The sequence below is a fragment of the Embiotoca jacksoni genome, unplaced genomic scaffold (genome assembly GCF_022577435.1).
Source record: "Embiotoca jacksoni isolate LCO1_2020_lvr unplaced genomic scaffold, fEmbJac1.0.p SCAF_56, whole genome shotgun sequence".
Classification (NCBI taxonomy): domain Eukaryota; kingdom Metazoa; phylum Chordata; class Actinopteri; family Embiotocidae; genus Embiotoca; species Embiotoca jacksoni.
The window spans coordinates 200,889-223,878 of record NW_027185410.1 but is presented as its reverse complement, the minus strand read 5'-3'; the positions used below and the strand labels follow the sequence as shown (position 1 = coordinate 223,878).

General features: G+C 44.7%; 3 protein-coding genes across 4 annotated transcripts in view; 1 reads left to right on the top strand and 2 right to left on the bottom strand.

Annotated features, from left to right (window-relative positions):
• Positions 1 to 795: 795 nt before the first annotated feature.
• Positions 796 to 6,185, bottom strand: LOC138212492 (E3 ubiquitin-protein ligase MARCHF3). The gene is made up of 4 exons (XM_069172886.1): positions 6,046 to 6,185; positions 4,894 to 5,089; positions 2,063 to 2,269; positions 796 to 954 (listed from the first exon to the last, which is right to left on the bottom strand). Exons 1-4 carry the CDS (start codon positions 6,183 to 6,185, stop codon positions 796 to 798), a joined length of 702 nt encoding a protein of 233 aa, XP_069028987.1.
• A 7,092-nt stretch (positions 6,186 to 13,277) lies between these two features.
• On the top strand, positions 13,278 to 14,489 carry gjd6 (gap junction protein delta 6). The gene has a single exon (XM_069172885.1). It carries the CDS (start codon positions 13,278 to 13,280, stop codon positions 14,487 to 14,489), a length of 1,212 nt encoding a protein of 403 aa, XP_069028986.1.
• A 4,270-nt stretch (positions 14,490 to 18,759) lies between these two features.
• sh3gl3a (SH3-domain GRB2-like 3a) overlaps positions 18,760 to 22,990 on the bottom strand; it is a 28,137-nt gene continuing 23,906 nt past the window's right edge. For both annotated transcript variants that reach the window (XM_069172942.1, XM_069172943.1), the window contains one exon: positions 18,760 to 22,101. In XM_069172942.1, the coding sequence (XP_069029043.1) occupies positions 21,899 to 22,101 (203 nt within the window). In that variant the 3' untranslated portion in view covers positions 18,760 to 21,898. The remainder of the gene's footprint in view (positions 22,102 to 22,990) is intronic.

Genomic DNA, 22,990 nt, shown 5'->3' with positions numbered 1-22,990 from the left:
CCAGTCGTTAACGTGACTGCACTTCAGAAGACCAAATAATTGAGGTGACATTGAGTATTGTTACCTGCAGCTGTTACATCACCTGTGACTGATAAAAAGACATCACAGGGTATAAAAGAATCACCCTGCTTTAGTTGGGAGGCAGCAGTGACATGTTTTATCAGCTGCTAACGCTCCAATAATTTTGTCATGCCTCGTTAAATATGTTTATTTGACTAAAACATGACTAACAGTTTAAAAGTAGTGACGACTACGAGGTGTGAAGAATCTCCTGCCGCCTGTTTCTCTATGAACCAAACTCCCGTCACCGTCTGTGTATTTGGAGGCACATGTTTCAGACAGATGTGTCAAAACCTGAACAAATCTAACTTTCAGCGGTGCCATGAATGACGAGCCTGTTGGAACTGTTTGTGTCTGCAGGAAGTTCTCGGTTCAAACACGCTTTCATCGACGACACTCGAACCACAAAGATGCAACGGTCCTCATCAGGTCGTGATCTGGACTTAAATCCACGATGTGGTAAAAATAAGATCTGCAGCTTCGTCCAGAACTCATCATCGTCTTCAGGAGAAGATCCTGATCGTCCCTGAAGACTATATAAAATATAAAAATGTCCACAGTATCCAGACTCAGACTGACATCAGTTTTCATCCGTTTATAGCTGAGATTTTCACCTTCTCTTCCGGAGACAGTTTCCATGGTAACGCTGGTGGTAACACCGGTGTAACCCTCCTCCTCCTCCCATGTCTTCAGGACCGGGACATGTCCCGTCTCTCTGAGGAGACTCTGGTCTCTCTACACCATGGTCTCCTTGTTGGTGTCTTTGCTGAGCGCGTTGATGAACGGCGTCAGCTGGTGACACCTCGTCTGGGCGGACGGGGGAACCGTCAGCCGCACCGTCTGGTCCGTCTTCTTCCACGTGGTAAACAGATGCACGTGGTAGCGCACAGACACCTGGCAAAACAACAGAGCCGACAAATGTGGGTAGAGCTGGCATAGGTCAAAGGTCAAATCCAGCACCATACCTGTAGGTCACATGTTGACAACTGAGAAAACTCCAACATGCTGCGGAGCTGGACTTGTTTTTTTGTCAATATTGTGTTCCCAAGAAGTATTGACTCAAACGTTAGTCATTCTTTAAGAACTGATTTGATCTGTGAACCAATAATTTTATATTAACAGTCCAATCTGTTATTGCATGTGATGAGTGAGGCTCCCTGCTGTGATTCATGGCCGCCCACCTGGTTATTATATGACTATTGTTTCTACTTGTTAATAGTGAGTTTATTTGCCCTGTCAGGAGGAGATCTGTTGTCCCTTAGTTACTCCCCTTACTTTGGTTTCTTTGTTGTGTTTGTTGCCTACTTGATTTAGTCTGATTTTGGTTCGTGGACCCATTTAACTAGCCGGCCTTCTTGGCTATTTTATATTTATATCTTGTGTGGCTGCGTGCTCAAATATTATCTGGAGCACTTATATCAGTTGTTCATCCTCCAGGGAGTTTTCCTGATTGTTATCTGTAAACCAGCTGTTGCAGGTCGCTGGTTCTTTTGTAACAGGACTGTTGGCCACTAGGTGGCGCTATCCTTTTCTTTTCCTGGGTCGTCTCCTGCATGCCAGTTATTGCTGTCTTCTTAACCTCTGTGTTCTTGTCTTTCAGTGCGAGTGTGACCAATGTGTGTTTTCCATATGGGTGGTGGTGAGGCACTTGCTCCACCCTCCAGTGAGCATCTCTGGACATTTTTGAGTTTTTGTAACATCCTTTTGTAGTAAAGACATTTATACCTTTAACTTTCTTCCTAATTGGAGGAATGCACCTGCGTAATTCTTCATAAATGTTTCATTTGAAACTAGAAGCTCTTTTTTAAAGTGCTTGAGTATTTAAGTATTGTCTGGGTGGCGTAGTGGCTTCCCTGTCAGGTGACCCGGTCACAGTCATATTTGGGGAAGTGGACACAGATCATGACGAACTGTGCAGTTCATGATAGTTAAGGTGACACCACTCTGAGGGTTTTGAAATAATCACCTCATGTTCTGTCTGAATGAACAGACTCTAACTCACCATGGCCCAGAACACGTAGATGATGAAGAGGGCCAGCGTGAGCACCAGCAGCCCCAGGGCCTCCATGCCGTTGGTGTAGTGGAGGTCCATGGCTCCTTGGACACACAGCCACCCCGACAGGCTGGCCAGCGGCGTGATGAAGAGGAAACACGCCGCGTCGCCGCACAGCGTCCTCCTCTGCTGCCGCATGGACGGAGAACACAACCACTGCAGGGAGGAAGAGGAGGGCGGGGGCTCAGTAACAGCACGTTATACCACATAAGTCCAGCTCCACATCCTGTAGGGCTCGATGGAAACACGTGGAAAGTATCTCCGAGTGTTTGGATCCTGTGATCGGCTGCATGAAGACACTTTTACAACTAACACAACTAGTACAACTAAAAACTCTCTCTTCATCCTGCAGGAACCTGAATGTGGAGAAGTGGTGATCATGCACTCTCTCATGTACTTGGTGATATTTATTCACTAAACATGACATTATTGAAGAAAACACAGATTAAAAATCAGTTTACTTGGAATGATTAAATCTAACTATAGACCACATTTTATTTGGGTATATCATTTTATTTAATCCAGATGTGATGTTCAATCAAATTAAAAGTCTCAACTCTGGTTGCACATTAGAAACGTTTTTCCTTGTTTATTTTTATTGATTGTTTAATGAATTTGTAAAATTTTGTATGATTATAGTTATCGAAGGTTCCTTCGCTCCCAGTCTGATTGATGGGTCAGTTAAATGTTCATTTATTGTTTTTTTCAGGTGTTTTTAATGTGTTGTTGACATTAATATTGTTTGTAAACAGGTTTACACCCTCATCCTCTTCATCGATGCCCTGACATCTCTCCATAATATTGTTTGTTGGAAGGTGTAACGTGTTTGTCATGATTGATGCTGATGAGACTGTGCTCACACTGAAGATGGGCTTCAAGAAGAGTTGTGCTGCGTTCAGATGGAACTTGTCCACTCGCGGTTACAACACAGGCAGTCGTGTGCACCGTATGCTCGCCGTTCAAGTGGTTAAGTCCCAAAAAACACCGACATGGACGGCGTCTAGAAGCCAAAGAGGCTAATGATTTAGCGAGCTAACAGGGTAACATAATGCTGAAAATACAAAGATACAGATGGAAAAGGTGAGTCCGTTGGGAAGATCAACATGTTCCTCAGACGTAGACTGTTATCTAAGTTACGAAGACAAACTCTACATGACTAAAATTACAATATATTAACTTAACAACCAACCACACATAAACCTCCATGACCTCTGACCTTTCTGTACACGTCAACAAACATGTCTCGTGAAAACTTGAGGCTTGTAGAAAAGTTCCACATCGTGAATTCCACAAGAGGGCGCTGTTCATACGCACTCTTCTCGTGTACACGGTGAATACAACACCGTTTGAACGCAGCGTTAGATCAGCAAACTCCTGCATTTATTAAGGTGGAATCACATTACAAAAAAATCTGCTTCATTTCCTTCTCTCTGAATAACGGACAACTTCAAGTGTGAGTGTGTGATGACCGGAGTTCCCCTTCGTTCAGAACATAAATCATAGAGCATAGAACATTGAACATAGAACATAGAACAGAACATAGATCATAGAACATAGAACATAGATCTTCTACGTTCTATGTTCTATGATCTATGACTGTATTTAGGACTTTAATTCACTACCAGGTAACAAACTGCACTCAGACTCTGTAGTCTGTGATTTTTACACACATCAGAAATGTCACACACACACACACACACACACACACACACACACACACACACACACCTTATCAGCCACAGAGGTGACATCACCTGTATGCAGCGTTGCCTGGAAGCAGGCTTATGCTGTTCAGTGCGTAGCTTAACCCGACAGACCACATGGTGCTTAATCAGCAGATTACTGTCCGACCACACATCCAGTCGGAGGAGCAGGAGGAGGCCGAGGCCACTGATAGGCTTCACTGGTAGGCAGGGGAACACCTTCTAATCTAGCTCTCCGGCTAAGTGGCTTTAGAGGCGGTCGAGCTAACAGCAGCAGGCTCTCCAACGTGAAGACAGCAACCTGCCCATAAGCTCCTCCCACTGACTGTGACACCTGCTGTGTCATTCAGAAAAAAGAGCTGGGCTTCTCTGCTTCTTCTGTCCGTTACTTGTCCTGTAGTCTCTGGTCCCGGTACTGGTACCAAACCCAGCATTGTGACTGACAACGGGCCTCTGAGAGGCTGCTCACACCGGGTCTCCCTGTGTTCAACTAGGAATCACATTTTCTCCCAAATAAATCATTATTTTCAGTGTTTTGTTCTGCTGATGTATGCGAGGGACGAGGCCGAAAACCAAAACGAGGTTTTTTTTCTTCAGGCCCCTCAGACAACTTTGCAGACACAAATCTGTAGTGGAAATCACTGCATGGGCTCAGGAACACTTCTGAAAACCATCGTCTGTGAACAGTTATCTTTCTTTCTATCTATCTATTACCTATTATCTATCTATCTATCAACTATATATTAACTATATCTATTATCCATCCATCCATCCATCTATCTATCCATCTATCCATCCATCCATCTAATATCTATCTATCTATCTATCTATCTATCTATCTATCTATCTATCTATCTATCTATCTATCTATCTATCTATCTATCTATCTATCTATCTACTGTATCTACTGTATCTACTGTATCTACTGTATCTTAGTCCAGATATTGGTCATAGCCAGTGTGTCTAAGTGAAGGTACTAATCTCAGTGGTTTACTCGACTGATATGTGAATGCTTGGATCAATAAAACCCTCTCAGCAGTGAGAACAGCGTCCCAGCGCTGCGTACGATGGTCCTACCTCGGTCAGAGGCTTCGGCAGGCGCTCCAGTGCAAACTGGTGTTGGCAGAGCTCACAGTGGGTGCTGTTGGAGGCAGACAGCCAGTGCTCCAGGCAGCTCTGGTGCACCATGGCCAGGCTACCGGCACACTGGCACAGGGACAGGAGCTCCCCGGAGGCCCGGCCTTCATGGCAGATCCTGCAGAACAGATCCTCACTGCACACACAAGGACACAGAGCAGTCAGAGGAGGCCGGCTGAAAGGTAATATTATGAACCGTAGACGATGAAATCCACTAATTCTTTGTAGTTTTACGTTGAGGAACATTATTCTTAGATTGTTGAACTATTTTCCAACACAGTCTTTCAGAGTGGTGAACCTCTCCCCATCTTCACTGCTGAGAGACTCCGCCTCTCTGAAATCATCTTTTATACCCAATCATCTTACTGATCTGTTGCCATGGTAACCTGATTAGTTATCAGTCCACCAGGTGTTTTTTTTAGCATTAGACAACTTGGCCAGTCTTTTGTTGAGCCTGTCCCAGTGGCCATCAAATTCAAATTGAGCAGATATTTTTTATAAAACATAATTTATTTTTGTCTTTGGTCAATTTTCAATTAAATATGGGTTTATGGGATTTGCAAATAATCACATTCTGTTTTTATTTAAATTTGGTTCACAAATTTATAAATCACTGCACCTTTGCCAAGATAAGGCGGCACGGTGGTGCAGTGGTTAGCACTGTCGCCTCACAGCAAAAAGGTTCTGGGTTCGAATCCGGTCCTGGGCCTTTCTGTGTGGAGTTTGCATGTTCTCCCTGTGCTTGCGTGGGTTCTCTCCGGGTTCTCCGGCTTCCTCCCATCATCCAAAAACATGCACCTCAGGACTGTGCTGACAGGTCATCATTGTAAATGAGAATTGGTTCTCAATTGATATTACCTGGTTAAATAAAGGTCAAATAAATAAATAATCCATCCACATGCCACATCTGTCACGAGCTTTGAGAGAATGAGCAGTTTGCATGCTGGCTGCAGAAATGTCCATCAGGGCTTGTTTTCAGCAGAGAATATAAAATAGCTCCACCTTTAAATGTGGCCTTCAGACGGGTTCAAACTACAGTGGCAGCTCCACACCGTAAGTGTGTGATAGTGCTGATTCCTGGCGTTGTGTTACCTCTCAGTGAGCATGTCCACGTGGCAGCACGTCGCTTCGTGGTTGCAGCTGTTGAGTTCGTTCAGCCCACGTTCAGGTCTCAGCTTCACCTCTCCTGCAGGGCTGGACACCCACAGGCCCTCAGGATCATCTGCTGTCATGTCAGCTATATGAGGGGCCATTCACTCATGTCACATCTGTTAGCACACACACACACACACACACACACCAGTTCAGGAAAAAACTATTCTTCCTCTTGTGGTATGGCCTGTTATCATAAAGACAATCCTTTCAAGAAAATCTTCTTTCTTTACTAAACTGATCTGAAAAATCTGAACTTGGCATAACAAAAACTCAAAAATGAATAATTCAAACTTTCATATGTTGCTGTTGGTTTCTGATCTGAAACCAGCTGCAGCCGGAAAAATATATCCTATTCTATTTGTTGTTGTTTATCGCCCACGTGCACCGCCTTAGTAGATAAAGTGATCAAACTGGGGGACTTAAATATTCATGGTGATGTTGACAACGACAGCCTCAGCAGTGCAATTCATGATATATACATATATATTGGCTTTTAAAATGTTAGTGAACTATTTATATATATAACCATACCCCTGTTCTGACATACAGTATATGACAGAAACGGAACATTTAGTCGTATTTCCTCAAAACCCTCTTTTGTACGAACATTTTTTTTGTAACTTTAAAATTTGCAATAATGGACTATAAAGTATTTGGGGGAAAAAAAAAATCCTAATTTAAAAGATGTCTGTCTGATGATGCTGTGACCAAATTTAAGTAATTCATTCCCTTATCATTTGGCGCTATATAAATAAAATTGAATTGAATTATCATTAACTTCAATGCCATGTGCCGATACTTTTGAAGTCAATTACCTCCACTTTATTTAACCTCCTGTTGATAGTGCTGCAGCCTTCCTGCATGTGATACAGTGAAAAAGGGCAGTGAAACAGCTGCTTGCTATAATTTGTAAATGTGCTCTTTAAAGCAGACATTGTGAAAGGTGGAAAGAAAGTTTTTCTACTATTTTAATGAATAATGCCAGAACCACATTTTATCTATCATTGATAGAGGAAAACAAGAACAAAGCCAGTTTTCTTTTCTTAAGAAACGTTACTGGTTCAGTGTCCTTCCATCGACATGGTGAAGTGTGCATGAAGAGAATTAAACGAAGTAGAAGATTAAAATGAGACTGATCAGAAAGACACGAGAATGTTCATGTCAACAATGGATCCTCCACACACTGAAACGTTCATTATGGCATTTGTTTTTGTACCAGGACCCTGAGTCTTCACATTTCACATGTTCCCTTTGGCCAGATGTGAAGAAACCTGCATAGATTGCTCACTAACGAACAAACTAAGGAACGAACGAATGAACGAACTAAGGAACTAACTAACTCACTAACTGACCCGCAAAAATTTTAGAACAAAATATTCTCACTTAGTTTTGGTTTTATGAGAATCTACTGGGTGTTTTTTTTTTAACTCTCTTCTGTCACCAACCTGATTTCCAGCAGCTGGTTTCAATGAAACCTTTGATAAATCCACCAATCAGCTGACAGACACAGTTAGCGACTAGCTGGTGAACTAGTGAACAGCCAGGTGTTTTCCAGGAGCTGGTGGAGACCAAAGCAGAAGTAAAAGGACTGATTAATCTAACTCAATACTAATGTTGCTTCACTAACAATATAAATGGATATTATGTCAGTGTTTTTTGTTTCTTTTTGCCCTCAAGTGGCCAAAAAATAAATAATGTGGCTTCAAAGTCGCAAAAAAAAGTGACACAATCTCTTAGGTTTTTTTTAACCTGCTGTCTATAAAAAAAAAAAAAAAAAAAAAAAAAAAAAAAAAAAAAAAATTAACTTGTATTTCTCTTTTCTTCTTGTACAACAAACTGTTTTAGCTTTGCTTGTTTTGAGATAGAAACAGATTTGCTCAGAAGACCGAAATATTCTGATTGAACCGCTTCATCTTGACTGGTGGAGACCAAAGCAGAAGTAAAACGACACTCCTGTTTTCACTTCTACATTTCGGTAAACAAGACAGTACTGTTGTAGAGAAGTATGCCGAGTCAGCGCACAGCTCACCTTCATTCAACAGAACAACACGTGTGAAAGCAGTGACGCATGAAACAGAGCAGACAGGGCAGACATGCAGAGCCAATGACAGCCGAGCACAACACACCGTGGAGAGGAGCAGTCATTTTACCGGCAGCCGGACGTCCTAACGGGCCGACGGTGTGAGGTCGGTGAAGCAGCGTCGGCGTTGCAGAGCGTCTGTGTGGAGGCTTCTCCTCCTACAGCCTGCCAGCAGATTAGAAAGTGAGGGATTAAACGAAGGGGAAAGTAAGAGCCGGGCCAGACGAATGGAAATCACATCAGAGTGAGTTACACCACCTCACCTCGCCGCGCCCCCTTTAATCCTGTTAGGGGCTCCGGCAGGCGGAGCGAGCCTCGGACCGGCCTCCTGCTCCTGCAGGAAGATCACCACCCACATGAGGTTGTGGTGTTGTTGTTGTTGTTGTGTTGGGACCTCGTATATCTGTTGAGGAGAGACATCTCCATTCTGATTTATGCACACAGAGAAACATACAGCATAAAAACATGATTAGAATAGATTTGAAGTTTTATGTTCCTTCTCTTTCTCTTCACGGGTTTGTGAGACGATCAGAAGGAACTTTGCATCCAACCTGTGGAGGGAAAATCCTGAGAGCTGCATTTAGAGAGCGTGAGAGACTATTAAGATGCTCATCTATCGTACTGACATAATCAGAAAGTCCATTTCTCATGTCATCATGTGTTTCTGAGGATGCAGGAACACTTTCATTACCTGTGGCTCTGACCTTTGACCCTGGGATTGATTGGAACTAAAAGGCTCAGCACTGATGCTCTGGTTGTACTGAAGGTCTTCCTCCCTCCAGAAGACTGAACAGGAGAACAAGACTCATGTTCAGAACCTCTCCAGTTATACATCACAGTTGTTGTTTCAAACTGTTTTTGCTCCTTTGAGTTCAACGCCTGCATTTATCTGACAATCAAACTACAGAAGTCACAACATGAGTACAAATTATTCATTGAGTTTAACACTAATTAAATGATTTACAGAATCTGAGAAGATTTTTAGAGAAAACAGAAGATCAGACTTCATGAAGTGGTCTGTTATTCTGCATTTATAATTGTAATTTTAGAACGTTCATTTCATTTATGTGACATCTTTAAAACTCAGGAAATAACTAACGTGGGGAATAAAGAACAATCTAATGTGTATAGATAAATAAACTGGATGAAAAATAAAATAAAAACACGTTTTGGTCGATGAGGTCCGAGACAACATACAAGGAAAATATGGCCTGCGTTTCAAATTGCATAATATTTCTTTTTACTTTTAGCAGGTACCGACCTGAGGAAGCAGCGTGTTCCAAACATTTCAGAACACATGCAAACATTTCACATTTTCTGAATTTTGTGTGTTTTCTTTAATGTTTTTTGTGTCTTCTGAAATGTTTTTGTGTTTGACCTTCAGGGCTACCGTACTGAAGCCTTGGTCTGTGTTGTCCTGAGGATGAAAACATTTTAAAGCAGAGACACATTCAATAGACCTCTGAAGTCTGTTCTCTACCTCCCTGCATCCCATAATCCCCCCTGAGGGCCAGACAGAACCAGGGGAGAGCTGGACTCAGACATGGAAGCTGTAACGACTTTTAAATTTGATTTATGATGCAGAATAATTTGGGATCAGGTAGCTGACAGCAGAAAATGAGCTGCTACCCTACTTCAATAATTATTTTTGGTCAGGAAATCAAGTGTCTTCTCTGTCACTCTATATTGTGAAACATAATACAGTGTGTGTATGTGTGTGTGTGTGTGTGTGTGTGTGTGTGTGTGGAGCAGATCAGGAGCCCAGCAGGGGTTTCTGAACAAAGCCCTTCCATTCATATTTTTATTTATTTATTTATTATTTATCAAATAAAAGTTGTGCTGAAGAAACAGCTCCTGAGCCAGCAGAGACAGAAGTAGAAGGAGTTTGTGCCTCTTTCTCTCTCCTCCCTCTAATCCTGTCTGTTATTCATTCCCAGGCTGCTCCTGACAAAACCCAGAGGGACGGCACATCGTTGGGAATTCCTTCATGAGCAGACTGGGAGGGTGAATAATTCCTTTGACAGCAGCGCCCCAGACGTACTGCATGAAAACATACAGAGAAGAGCCACTTCCTGTTGGTTGCTGCCTCCGGCTGCAGGTCTGGGTCGGCTGAGGTTGTGTCTGGCTTTCGTCAAGGTCTATTTGTGATCGGGGTAGCCTCTTGCCCCCTCCTCCGTCTGCATTGTGTTAGATGGGACGGGGGGCCCTCGCTAATCCCGCTCAGGACAGGAGCGAGGGGCGCTCTCCAGTCTATCGATCACTCGCTTCATCAGGTCCCGTAACAGCCCTTCAAAGATGTTAGTCTTTAGTTAGTGTACCTCCGTCTGGATAGATAGCAGACAAAAGCACCATAGGAGGCTGTCTGGACAGGAACTCACACTCAGGAGTTCATCTCACCTGTTCACCATCATGATGATAGAAGGAGGGCTCAGTATGCTTTGAATAAAGTGTTGTTGTAGCTGAACGTCCTCACTGAGAGGTGAAAAGAAGGTCATCATAGTCTCCTCTCACATCCACGAGGTCTGGATGTTGGGATGTTCAGGAGGAAGATGTCGAGGTGCCTCTCAATTTATCCTTCCCACAAGTTCCCACTTTCTCAACACTACCATCAGTTTAAAGTCGGGTTTATCCTGACGTGCTATGTTAATGTGTTGAGAGCGACCAATCAGCAACCAGCAGTGATGTCATCGTTGGTTTGTGAACGTTATGAATCCTCCAGTTCAGATTCTGTCCGTCACCATCTTTGTTAGTTCGGAGCGGTTTGGAGCAGGAAGTGACCATATTTGGACGAGCTGGGGGAGGAGCCAGAGGTGGATCTGACCGGTCTGATTGGAAACCTGACGATACTACGTCCCGCCCACCGATAGCTGTAACCTGACTGCACCACAGACCTGTCAATCAAACAGACACGCCCCCCAAAAACAGGTCTTCTTGAATCTTCTTTTCTAATGAATGAGGGATTATTTTCAGATGGACCTCCAGAAAACTAATAAGAAGGAGTGACTTTAGCTAACAACACCGAGATAACTGATGGACACATTTTATTCACTTTGGATTTGATGAGAGAAGTTGAATGGGAGTCTATGGAGCCGGAGGCTTTTTGGAGCCGACCTCTAGTGGCACTCGCTGGTATTGCAGCTGAAGACACTTCTGGATCAGAACCATTTTACATCCATCAGACTGGCATTTTGCGTCTTTCAGAGCGGGTTCTCAACACTCCGCCCCTTTCTCGGTGAAAACAATCCTGCATCGACATCAACGGATAATCAGACGAAGTTGAGACTTTTCTCCAAACTTCTGCTTTAAACTAACCGGTTTAAATAATAAAGTCATGCTGAAGAGTTGCTGTGTAGTTAGTTGAACCAACGATGATGTGAAAAACTCTTATCTCCGATTTGTTTCCCTGTTATGTCCTAAAAAAGATCCTGATAGAAGATATGGCACCACTTTATACAAGACATCAGGACGCTGCGGGTTAAAATGGAGCTCGGCCAGTTAGCACGGTGCTAATGTTAGCTAGCATATTATCTTTAGAGGTCAGTGTTCTCTGTCAGGGTGGACATATTTACTTAACATGGAGTTTTTGGGTCATTTATAAACTAATTTATGTCTGCTGGTTTGGTTTTGTACCGATATTTTACATTAAAGTCTGTGGCGAGGGTCTCTTGTTTTTCCCCAAAAGGGGGTGGAGACTTGCTGAAAGCCAAACTTCCAGGTTGTGGTGGTCTGACCTACCGGATCTATTAAATGACCGGACTTCATGTCAACACTTAGTTTAGTCTGAAGTGTTTTTGCAGAACATTATGATGTCTCATTGAAGGTGACCTCTGACATTTTGAATATAAAATGTTATAACTTCATCATTTTATCCATTTGGACATTTGTGGGAAAGTTTGCTGGGATTAGTGTGTGAATTCTTGATTTATGGCCACGAATGTGTTTTGTGCAGTCACAGTGACCTTTGACACCTAAAATTGAATCAGGTGATCCTTGAGTTCAAGTGCATATTTGCCCAAAGTTTGAACAAGTTCCCTCCAGTAGTTCCTGAGAAATCACAATAGTGAGCGTGGGACAGATGGACGGACGGACGGACGGACGGACAGCCCAGAACCTGAATCCGTCTCTCCGGTGCTGCTGAGGTCTCTCAGATGATCGAGGCTTTAAGGAAACAGCTGCACAATCTCAGATTGAGTTTTTAAAAACGGGATGGATGATGCTCCAACCATTTCGTACCGAGGCCTTAAAAACATGAAATATCATTTTCTACGACGTGCGACACCAAACGGTTGTCAGAAATAGAAACAGGGACTCAGACGGGGCCGTTTGAAGTAAGGAAAGGGGTCACTGAGTGTTTTATCTGGGGGACACGATGATTCGATGCTAGCAGACCTTTCAAGGGGCTTTTTTTAAAACGGCAGATAAGAGGATTGGCAAGTGGCTCGAGAGGAGCAGTCACAACAGTGAACGTCCACGAACAGCTGACTGAACCCTGGACGCTTTTCCACCAGTCTTCATGTTTATTCCTGAGCTCAGTCATCCGGACTCACACTGCCTGATCTGCTTCTGTTTGGATCCATGTGTGTTACGTCATCTTTTGAAGTGTGCCTCTCCATTAAAGGAAGAGCACATCAGCTTTCCGAGGACTAATCTGTGCAGAATGCTCTATCAGGGTGCACTATCAGCTCCTCCAGCAGAGGAAGGCTGCTGTCTCTGGCTTTTAAAATGGATCCGACGGACAAGAGAGAAGTGAGCGTGCCAAGTGACTCGCGTCAAGTGGACGTCCTTATCTGTGAAAGATGGGTGTTTCTCTCCAGTGTTGTCGGAGCAGTCGGGCCGGCGAACATTCAGGCTCAGAAGATGCCTGCTGCTCTGATGTTCCAGGAACTTTCAGTGAGAACTAAACTCCAGATGTTGGTGTAGATCCGGTGAGCGGCTGTCCCCCAGATCAGGACGTCTGCAGGGCGGTGAGGTAGCGGCAGGTGCAGCGGGGTGGGTGTTCGGGCGGAGGAGAGGTGGATCGGTCCGGAGCAGACTGCTCCACTCCAGGCAGCTCGTCCCTCCTCGAGGCAGCCGGCAGCCACAGGCCACCATGACGGAGTGGACTCTGCTCAAACGTCTGCTGGATGCTGTCCACCAGCACTCCACCATGATCGGGCGCCTGTGGCTCACCGTCATGGTCATCTTCCGGCTGCTCATCGTCGCTGTGGCGACTGAGGACGTGTACACGGACGAGCAGGAGATGTTCGTGTGCAACACGCTGCAGCCGGGATGTTCCACCGTGTGCTACGACGCCTTCGCACCCATCTCTCAGCCTCGCTTCTGGGTCTTCCACATCATCAGCGTCTCCACGCCGTCTCTCTGCTTCATCATCTACACGTGGCACAACCTGTCCAAGCTGCCCCACAACACCCCCCCGCGGCCGGGGCAGCGACCGGGGGACGTCCCAGGGCAGAGGGGCCCGGAGACGGGGAGGGACGGTGGGCAGCGGGCGTACGATCGGAGCTGCGACTCCGACAGCTGCTCCATCCACTCGCACAAACATCTCGGTCACAGCCTGGCGGATGGTCTGGAGGGCGTCCCGGCCCGCGGCCTGCAGAGGGGGGGCCCCACCCACGTGGTACCCCTCAGCCAGGCCCGGGCCTTCGCCTGCAGGGAGGGGAGCGCAGAGGGTCCCGTGGTGTCCGGAGGGGTTCTGTCCAAATGTTACGTCTTCCACGTGTGTCTGCGAGCCGTCCTGGAGGTGGGCTTCGTCCTGGCCCAGTGGAAGCTGTTCGGCTTCCAGGTGCCCGTCCACTTCCTCTGCTCCTCGCCGCCCTGCAGCCAGCCGGTGGACTGCTACGTCTCCAGGCCCACGGAGAAGACCATTTTCCTACTCTTCATGTTTTGCGTGGGGGTTTTCTGCATCCTGCTCAACCTGCTGGAGCTCAACCACCTGGGCTGGAAGAAGATCCGGCAGGTGGTGAGGCTGAGAGAGAGGGCGTCCTGGGGACGATGTCCGGGGGTCGAGGGGGGCTACGAAACCTTTCCCCCTGACAGCCCCTCGCTCACATCTTCTCGAGGGTTTGGGAAGGTGACCAGCACCACCTCGCTGCCCACTCTGGACCTGGTGGTGGGTCACCGGCCGGACTGGACCTGCGCTGTGAACTGTGGGAGGATGAGGGAGCCGGAGGAGGTTGGGAACACTCGACAGGACTCCCACAGAGGAGAGAGGCAGCCTCTGAAGACCAAGAGGGAGACCAAGAGGGAGACCAAGAGGGAGACCAGAGGGTCCGAGCAGAGGAGCACCGAGGTCTGGATATAGTCTGACTGTGGAGGAGCGTGTTCATGCCTGTATTTTAAAAAACAAAAAAATCTATTCAAGTTTCTCGTGAGCACGTGATTATTTTTTTCCATTTTGCCCCAATGGACAATAAATGAACACAGCATGCAGACCATTGTTGTGTTTTTGTTCAGAGATTTCTACCTAAATGCACAGGAGTTGAACTGGTTTTGTGATGTTCAGTGGTTTCCTCGGTATGTGTCGTTCTAGCGTAGAGAGGTAAAGGTTAAAATATTCCCCGGCAAAACTGATAAAATACCAATCCTTCCTCCCAGTATAGGGAAGAAAATATGTTCAATATATTCTCCTTTTATGAACACCATCAATGCTTCTGTCTCTTGTTATTTGCTGTTTATTTTCAGTTTTTTTTTCCCATTGTGAAGGAAAACCTAATTGTGTTGTGATGTTCAATACGAAACCATTTTATTACATTTTCATGATATTTTGGAAGACATACTATATGTTCATACATATGTGTGAAATACTGCATATATGACATTGTTTGACATTTACGATGACAAACAGTAGTATGAAGTTTTTGTGATATTTTGGATGACAGTATGATATTTTTATGACATTTTGGATAACATATTGTAGTGTAAGGTTTTTATGACAATTTAGAGAGCATACAATTTAGAGAGCATACTATGACATACTTTTCACATTTTGGGCGACATGCTATCACATAACATTTTTATGGCATTGTGGACAACATATTAGAGGAGGACTTTTGTCATAATATAATATGTTGTCTAAAATGTATCAAAAAGTCATACAAATATCATACCATAGTATGTTGTTCAAAATATGAATTATTACTTTTTTCCCCCGTTCAAAATATGAAAAAAGTCATACCATAGTTAGACTTTATATATATTTATATATATTTATATATATATATATATATATGATAGTAAGACTTTATATATATGTATATATAAAGTCTTACTATAGCATATACTACAGTAAGACTTTATATATATATAGCTGACCAACTATAAAATCGGTAACATCATCACAGTTAGCATGTTGCTAACGATATAATCCACAAACTCTCAATATCACGTTATTGTCGTTTACCAACAATAATCCTTTACATCCCTTCATTACAGCTGTCCTTAGTTAATGGATTCTACATATGGAGATATACGGTAGATACAGGTCTGGAAAAAAATGAAAAACTTCAAAATGATCAGTTTCTCTGGTTTTACTATTTATTGGTGTGTTTGAGTAAAATGAAAATGTTTGTTTCATTCTATAAACTACTGACAACATTTCTCCCAAATTTCAGATACAAGTATTTTCACTGAGAACATTTATTTGCAGAAAATGACAACTTGTCAAAATAACAAAAAAGATGGAGAGTTTTCAGATCTGGAATAATGCAAAGAAAACAATTTCATATTCATTTTTAAACAACACAATATGAATGTTTTAACTGAGGAAGAGTTCAGAAATCAATATTTGGTGGAATAATTGATTATTGATTTCCAATCCCAGCTTCATGCGTCTTGGCGTCTCTCCACCTCTTTCACTTTGATGTTGGGAGACTTTATGACTTTATTCCAGAGGTTTTCAATGGGATTCAGGTCTGGAGATCTGGCCGGCCATGACAGGGTCCTGATCTGGTGGTCCTTCATCCACACCTTCACTGACCTGGCTGTGTTTCATGGAGCATCGTCCTGCTGGAAGAACCCTCCTCAGAGTTGGGGAACATCGTCAGAGCAGAAGGAAGCATGTTTTCTTCCAGGACAAATTTGTCCTCGGCTCGATCCATGCATCCTTCACAGAGACAAATCTGTCTGATTCCAGCTTTGCTGAAGCCCCTCAGATCTTCACCGATCCGCCACCACATTTCACAGGAGGTGTGAGACTCTGTGGCTCGTCGACCTCTCCAGGTCTCCGTCTAACCATGAGACCACCAGGTGTTGGACAAAGCTGAACATTGGACTCCTCAGAGAAGATGACCTTCCTCCAGTCCTCTATGGTCCAATCCTTCTGGTCTTCTTCAGACCTCAGCCTGGCTCTTCTTTGCTTCTCATGATGAAGGGATTTTCTATCTTTGCCCGACTTCAGCCGCTAGGAGCCTGTTTCTAACCGTCCTCACCGTCCTCACCGTCCTCTTCACCCCAGCTGCTGTCTGATGTTCTTTTTGGAGTTCACTTGGTGTCATCCTATGTTTGTTGAGAGACATTGGAATGATTTGGAGGTCATCCCTGTGAGCGGAGAGTCGTTTTGGTCCTCTGCTGGTCTGTAGCTTTGTTGTCCCTAATGTCTGTAGCTTTGTTGTCCCTAATGTCTGTAGCTTTGTGGTCCCTAATGAATGTAGCTTTGTTGTCCTTAATGTCTGCAGCTCTGTGGTCCCTAATGTCTGCAGCTTTGTGGTCCCTAAGGTCTATAGCTTTGTGGTCCCTAATGTCTGTAGCTTTGTTGTCCCTAATGTCTGCAGCTTTGTGGTCCCTAAAGTCTATAGCTTTGTGGTCCCTAATGTCTGTAGCTTTGTTGTCCCTAATGTCTGTAGCTTTGTTGTCCCTAATGTCTGCAGCTTTGTGGTCCCTAAGGTCTATAGCTTTGTGGTCCCTAATGTCTGTAGCTTTGTTGTCCCTAATGTCTGAAGCGTTGTGGTCCCTAATGTCTGTAGCTTTGTTGTCCCTAATGTCTGCAGCTTTGTGGTCCCTAAGGTCTATAGCTTTGTGGTCCCTAATGTCTGTAGCTTTGTTGTCCCTAATGTCTGCAGCTTTGTGGTCCCTAATGTCTGTAGCTTTGTGGTCCCTAATGTCTGTAGCTTTGTTGTCCCTAATGTCTGTAGCTTTGCTGTCCCTGATGTCTGCATCTTTGTTGTCCCTAATGTCTGTAGCTTTGTTGTCCCTAATGTCTGTAGCTTTGTTGTCCCTAATGTCTGCTGCTTGACCTCGTTCTTATGAACCGTCATCTTTCACATTTGAAGGATGGAAGCAGCCTGACGCTCACTGTATTCCTCTGACAGTAAAACCAGAGTTGAATCTTTCTTTTCTAACTCAAAACTTTTCTTTTTAACTCTTTTGGTCAATAGTCACTTTTTTTATATTCCAATTACATTAGAAGGTTCTAGTAGCACTGTTTCTGAGATCCAGCTGGTCCTATTGTAAGAGGATAGTGATGACCACAGCACTGGTTTTTATACTTTTCTTCATTAAATCAGATCTGGTTCAGGTGATCACCTGATCAGTACCTCATTATGTAGGATCAGGTGAATTCAACAGACTGGAATGGAACAGCTGCTGTACACGTAGAGATGCTGATTTAACAAACATTTGGAGTTGGCTCTTCATTTTTTCCAGAGCTGTATACATATATTTATATAATCACAGCGGGGTCAAAGGTCATTTGGAGTCCCCGATGTTGATATCGAGGTTATGTCCTTGTAGTAAGTCTTCACACGCAGCTTTACTGGGAGAAAATCTTCATCAGATGAACTCAGTGCTGTTTAAAAAAAAAAAAAAAAAAAGCACATTTTCATGAAGATACCAAAATGTTTTTGCCTGTAACTACGTTGGTATGTTGAGTGGATCTTGAAGCTGGAGACATTTAAACTTGTGCTTTCATGTGTTTTCCAGGCGATGTGAGTTTTGGGCAGAACGGTTTGTGGATGTGTTGACAACTCTTCTTCTATGAGTGTATAAATGTTCCATGTGGAGACGAGTCATCGATGAAAGGATGACGGAGTCGCTTGGTCGAAACCAGTTTGTTCGTCCGACGTCAGTTTCAGATTCTTCCATCTGTCAGCGGAACGGTCACGTCATGTTGACACAAAGTAACACAAAGCCAGATGCACACTGTGGTCTACACACTGTGGTCTACACACTGTGGTCTACACACTGTGGTCTACACACTGTTGTCTACACACTGTGGTCTACACACTGTGGTCTACACACTGTGGTCTACACACTGTTGTCTACACACTGTGGTCTACACACTGTGGTCTACACACTGTGGTCTACACACTGTGGTCTACACACTGTCTACACACTGTTGTCTACACACTGTGGTCTACACACTGTGGTCTACACACTGTGGTCTACACACTGTGGTCTACACACTGTGGTCTACACACTGTCTACACACTGTTGTCTACACACTGTGGTCTACACATTGATGTGTGCTGTGTGTGATTGGCCTCCTCGTGTATAAATAACAACATTATCAGGTTGACATCTCGACCTCATCGATCACAGATCAATACACACAAAGAAAACACACAAGTGATGTTGGATCAATATTTGCTCGTCATTTATTTATGCAATATATTTATTAATATATTCATTTACAACATCTATAAAACATTTGCATAAATGATGCTACTGAAACAGTAAAACGGAGCTCGTGGCCGAGCTGACGTGAAGTTAGTGTACCACAGGGACTCCTTCTGAGGAGCAACAAGCTCCTCCTACTTTCACTCCATCTTCAAATAGTTAGAGATGGAAATGTTTCACAACAAGTGCAACCATCAAAAAAATCAGAAACCAAAACCTTTGAAATAAAAAACCTGCCGTCGTTTTGTGGAGAGCATCGTGTCCTGTCACCGTGGCAACGGAAACAAACTCATCATGCGACGCCATGAACATCGAAGCAGCTGCAGGTTTGTGAGTTTGAAGGGACGACCTGTTTCTGGGAGTTTCTGAAAATCCAATAAATGTTTAATAAAGAAATGGAAATGTTTCAAATTAAAAGCTGAACATCAGGTTTGTATTTTTACATTTCCTGTATTTCCATTTCAGTCTTCGTCCTTCATTTTAGCACGGTGGACATTTATAAATACTACATTACCCATGAGCCTCGGCTGCTCTCCAATGTTGATGTTCTAGTTCTTGCATTGATCCAAATTTACCCAGAATCCAACAGTAAACTGACTTCTTTTAAAATCATATAAATTCAACAGGAAGGCTGTTTAAACTCTTCTGATTTAACGGAACCAGAAACTTTGATTCAGAGATCGGTTGAATTCACATGAATAATTCACCAGATCCTGATTTCCTGCAGGAACTGATGAACTTTAGCTTCTGTCCAGCAGTAGCGGGGCTAATTACAGTTTTAATCTCTGAGTTAATACATGTTTCTTGCTGAATTGCATCATGGGAACTGCAGTTCATCTGGTATATTTGTGTATATTTAAAGAAAAAGCCATGAATTCAGTTCATCCTCGACATCTATCAAATAAACTGAACATCTTTTTCTTCATAGAACATCTGCGAAGTTCATTTCTAAGACTTTTAACGTGGTATGATTTCCATCCACGTCGACCTGTTGGCAGTAAACAAGGTGAGATGTGGTTAAAACCTGTTTCTGTTGGAGGAGTTCAGAGTAAAACTCCTAAATGATCCGAAATGACACAGAAAAACAGGAGATGACCAGAAAATAGAAACTATCCAATTAGAAAACGTTCCACTTCAGATTTAAAGATGTGATACGACCACGTTTCTGCTCTACCTTACAGGAAGTGACATCATGGATTGTTTCTTGTACAAAGACCCTCTGTGGTCACATGAACCTTGACACACATCTGATAGGTTCTCAACACAAAGAGCAACAACCACACAAAGGAGGAGAGAATCTGAAGCGTCGGTGCAACACAGACCTCATCTTTAAGAAAAAGCACCTCGATGCCATGAGGCCGACGCCCCTCGATGCCATGAGGCCGACGCCCCTCGACGCCACGAGGCCGACGCCCCTCGATGCCATGAGGCCGACGCCACGAGGCCGACGCCCCTAGACGCCACGGGGCCGACGCCCCTCGATGCCATGAGGCCGACGCCACGAGGCCGACGCCCCTAGACGCCACGGGGCCGACGCCACGAGGTCGACGCCCCTTGACACCACAAGGCTGACGCCACGAGGCCGACGCCCCTCGACGCCACGAGGCCGACGCCCCTCGACGCCATGAGGCCGACGCCCCTAGACGCCACGGGGCCGACGCCCCTCGACGCCACGAGGCCGACGCCCCTCAACGCCACAAGGCCGACGCCACGGGGCCGACGCCCCTAGACGCCACGGCCGGCCGGTCCAAACATGTAAACAGAGAGACGGACATTCAGAACGACGGCGCTCACATCACTTCCTCCGAGTCCTTTAAGAGCACAGCAGGCGGACAGGCAGAGTTCAGCAGGAGGCGGAGCAACGAGCCGGCAGGAAACATCGGAAACACCGAACCTCCACCGGAGTCCGAGAGACGAGTCTTCAAAGCCTCACAGGGAAAACTCAACTCAAATAAACAGATCAGGAATGTTTGTGTGGGAAAGAAAAAGCTGTGATCTGATGTCTGATCTGATTCTGGTCAGATGGTATTTTTGTATTTTAGTTTCAAAGACGTATTAAAACATGGCCGCTGAAACACGAGCAGTCAGACGATGAAACACGTCGCTAACGAACACGTTAACTTCACGGAGTTCGAATCAAACCGAAAGGTCACGACGAGGAAACGGTGCGACAATGATGAGTTTTTCTCGTCATGTCTCTAAATGTGAACTTCACCAACATCTTCCATCAGATCATGAGAAGCAGCTTCTGGTTCTGCTTTCAGTTGAACTTCTGCTCAGATCAAACAATCATTCGTCTTCTTCTCTGGCTGCTCGTGTTCTTTTCTTTTTGACCCGTCAAAAGCTCTTTTAAAAAATGGCCCAATCTTTTAATTCTGGACAGAAAAGATGGTTAAAAACTACAAAAACAACTACTAATAAACTGCAGTTATATTTCAACTTTGGCAGATTTCACCTGAAGGCAAAACAACGAGGCTTGTTTTTGGATAATAACAGAAATGAAGGTTTTTTTAAAGGGCCGGTTCACTCAAATGAACACAACCCTGATCTTCTACTGAATGTCTTTGGTAGCTGTAGAAACCCGACAAACCAAAGAGTCTCCATCAGTGGACAGGACGTGTCTTCTGGGTGAAGCAACCCTCTAAACATTGACCTTTAACCTTTAACCTTGTTAGCTTCTTCGCTAACTAGGAATTAAGTTTGAGGTTTTTTTTAGCCAAATAGTTTGAAATGTGATCGCTGAGATAACGTGATGTTAATGTGATGAAAGGTGTTTGCAGCAGTCAGGATGTCTTCAGTCAGAGGATGAACTGGGTTACAGACGCTTTCACCTCGTCCAGAACCGGAGGACCCGAGTGGTCCGACCTCACCGAGCGTCCCGGTTAACGGCTTCAGTTTCATAAATATCAAAGAGAAACAAAACAACTGGAATCATTTGCTCTGAAGTCGGGACAGAACGACGACCTCCATGTCTCAGCGTGAAAATCACAAGACGGACGTTTGTCTTTGAGTTGCGAGCTCGTCGGGTCAGCGTGCGTCTCCGGGTCCGAGGACAGAGGCGGCGCGTGGACGTCCGCGGGGGACTCGAGCTGCCGGTCCTCACTGAGGCAGCGGGACGATGACGTCCACATAGTTGATGGGGAAGAAGCCGGACTCACCCTGGATCATGCCCTCGTACCAGTTCTCGTCTATCTGGTTGGTGAGGATGATGATGTCGCCCTCTTTGAAGCCCAGCTCACCCTCGTTCTCCGGCTCGAAGTCGTAGAGGGAGCGACAGCACGGCTGGTCCAACACCTCCGGCTCTGGGGAGGACACGGGAGGACATCAGAGAGGACATCAGAGAGGACTCTGGTTACTGAGGACACAACGCAGGACTACTTTCACTGTGGATGACCGTCCATCAGTAAAACAGGTTGAAAGAGCTTCAATGGGAGTTTGCTCAGTTGTCCATATTCAGTACGAATACTGAGCCGTCTCCGTGACAACTGGGCAAACACCATCCCAGATAAGGACCTTGAGATGTCGTTAAAAGCTCAGGGAAATTATAAATTTCAGTGATGTCATCAACCATCAGTGATGTCATCAACCATCAGTGATGTCATCGTTGGTTTGTGAACGTTATGAATCCTCCAGTTCAGATTCTGTCCGTCACCATCTTTGCTAGTTCGGAGCGGTTTGGAGCAGGAAGTGACCATATTTGGACGAGCTGGGGGAGGAGCCAGCGGTGGATCTGACCGATCTGATCGGACACCTGACGATACTACGTCCCGCCCACCGATAGCTGTAACCTGACTGCACCACAGGCCTGTCAATCAAACAGACACGCCCCCAAAAACAGGTCTTCTTGAATCTTCTTTTCTAATGAATGAGGGATTATTTTCAGATGGACCTCCAGAAAACTCATAAGAAGGAGTGACTTTAGCTAACAACACCGAGATAACTGATGGACACATTTTATTCACTTTGGATTTGATGAGAGAAGTTGAATGGGAGTCTATGGAGCCGGAGGCTTTTTGGAGCCGACCTCTAGTGGCACTCGCTGGTATTGCAGCTGAAGACACTTCTGGATCGGAACCATTTTACAGACCTGAAGCTACAAACTCTTTTATATCCAGTCTGTGATCAGAACTGACAAACTCATTAGAAAACTGCATGTTTGATCCATGTGAGGAGTCCGTGACTCTGCGGGAT

Excerpts from the sequence above, each read along its gene's own strand:
- LOC138212492 (XM_069172886.1), bottom strand. The coding sequence starts at position 6,185 with ATGACAGCAGATGATCCTGAGGGCCTGTGGGTGTCCAGCCCTGCAGGA. Across the intron at positions 5,090-6,045 it reads GTGGACATGCTCACTGAGAG|TGAGGATCTGTTCTGCAGGA; the intron begins GTAACACAACGC and ends TTGTGTGTGCAG. Across the intron at positions 955-2,062 it reads TCTACGTGTTCTGGGCCATG|GTGTCTGTGCGCTACCACGT; the intron begins GTGAGTTAGAGT and ends TTGTTTTGCCAG.
- gjd6 (XM_069172885.1), top strand. The coding sequence starts at position 13,278 with ATGACGGAGTGGACTCTGCTCAAACGTCTGCTGGATGCTGTCCACCAG.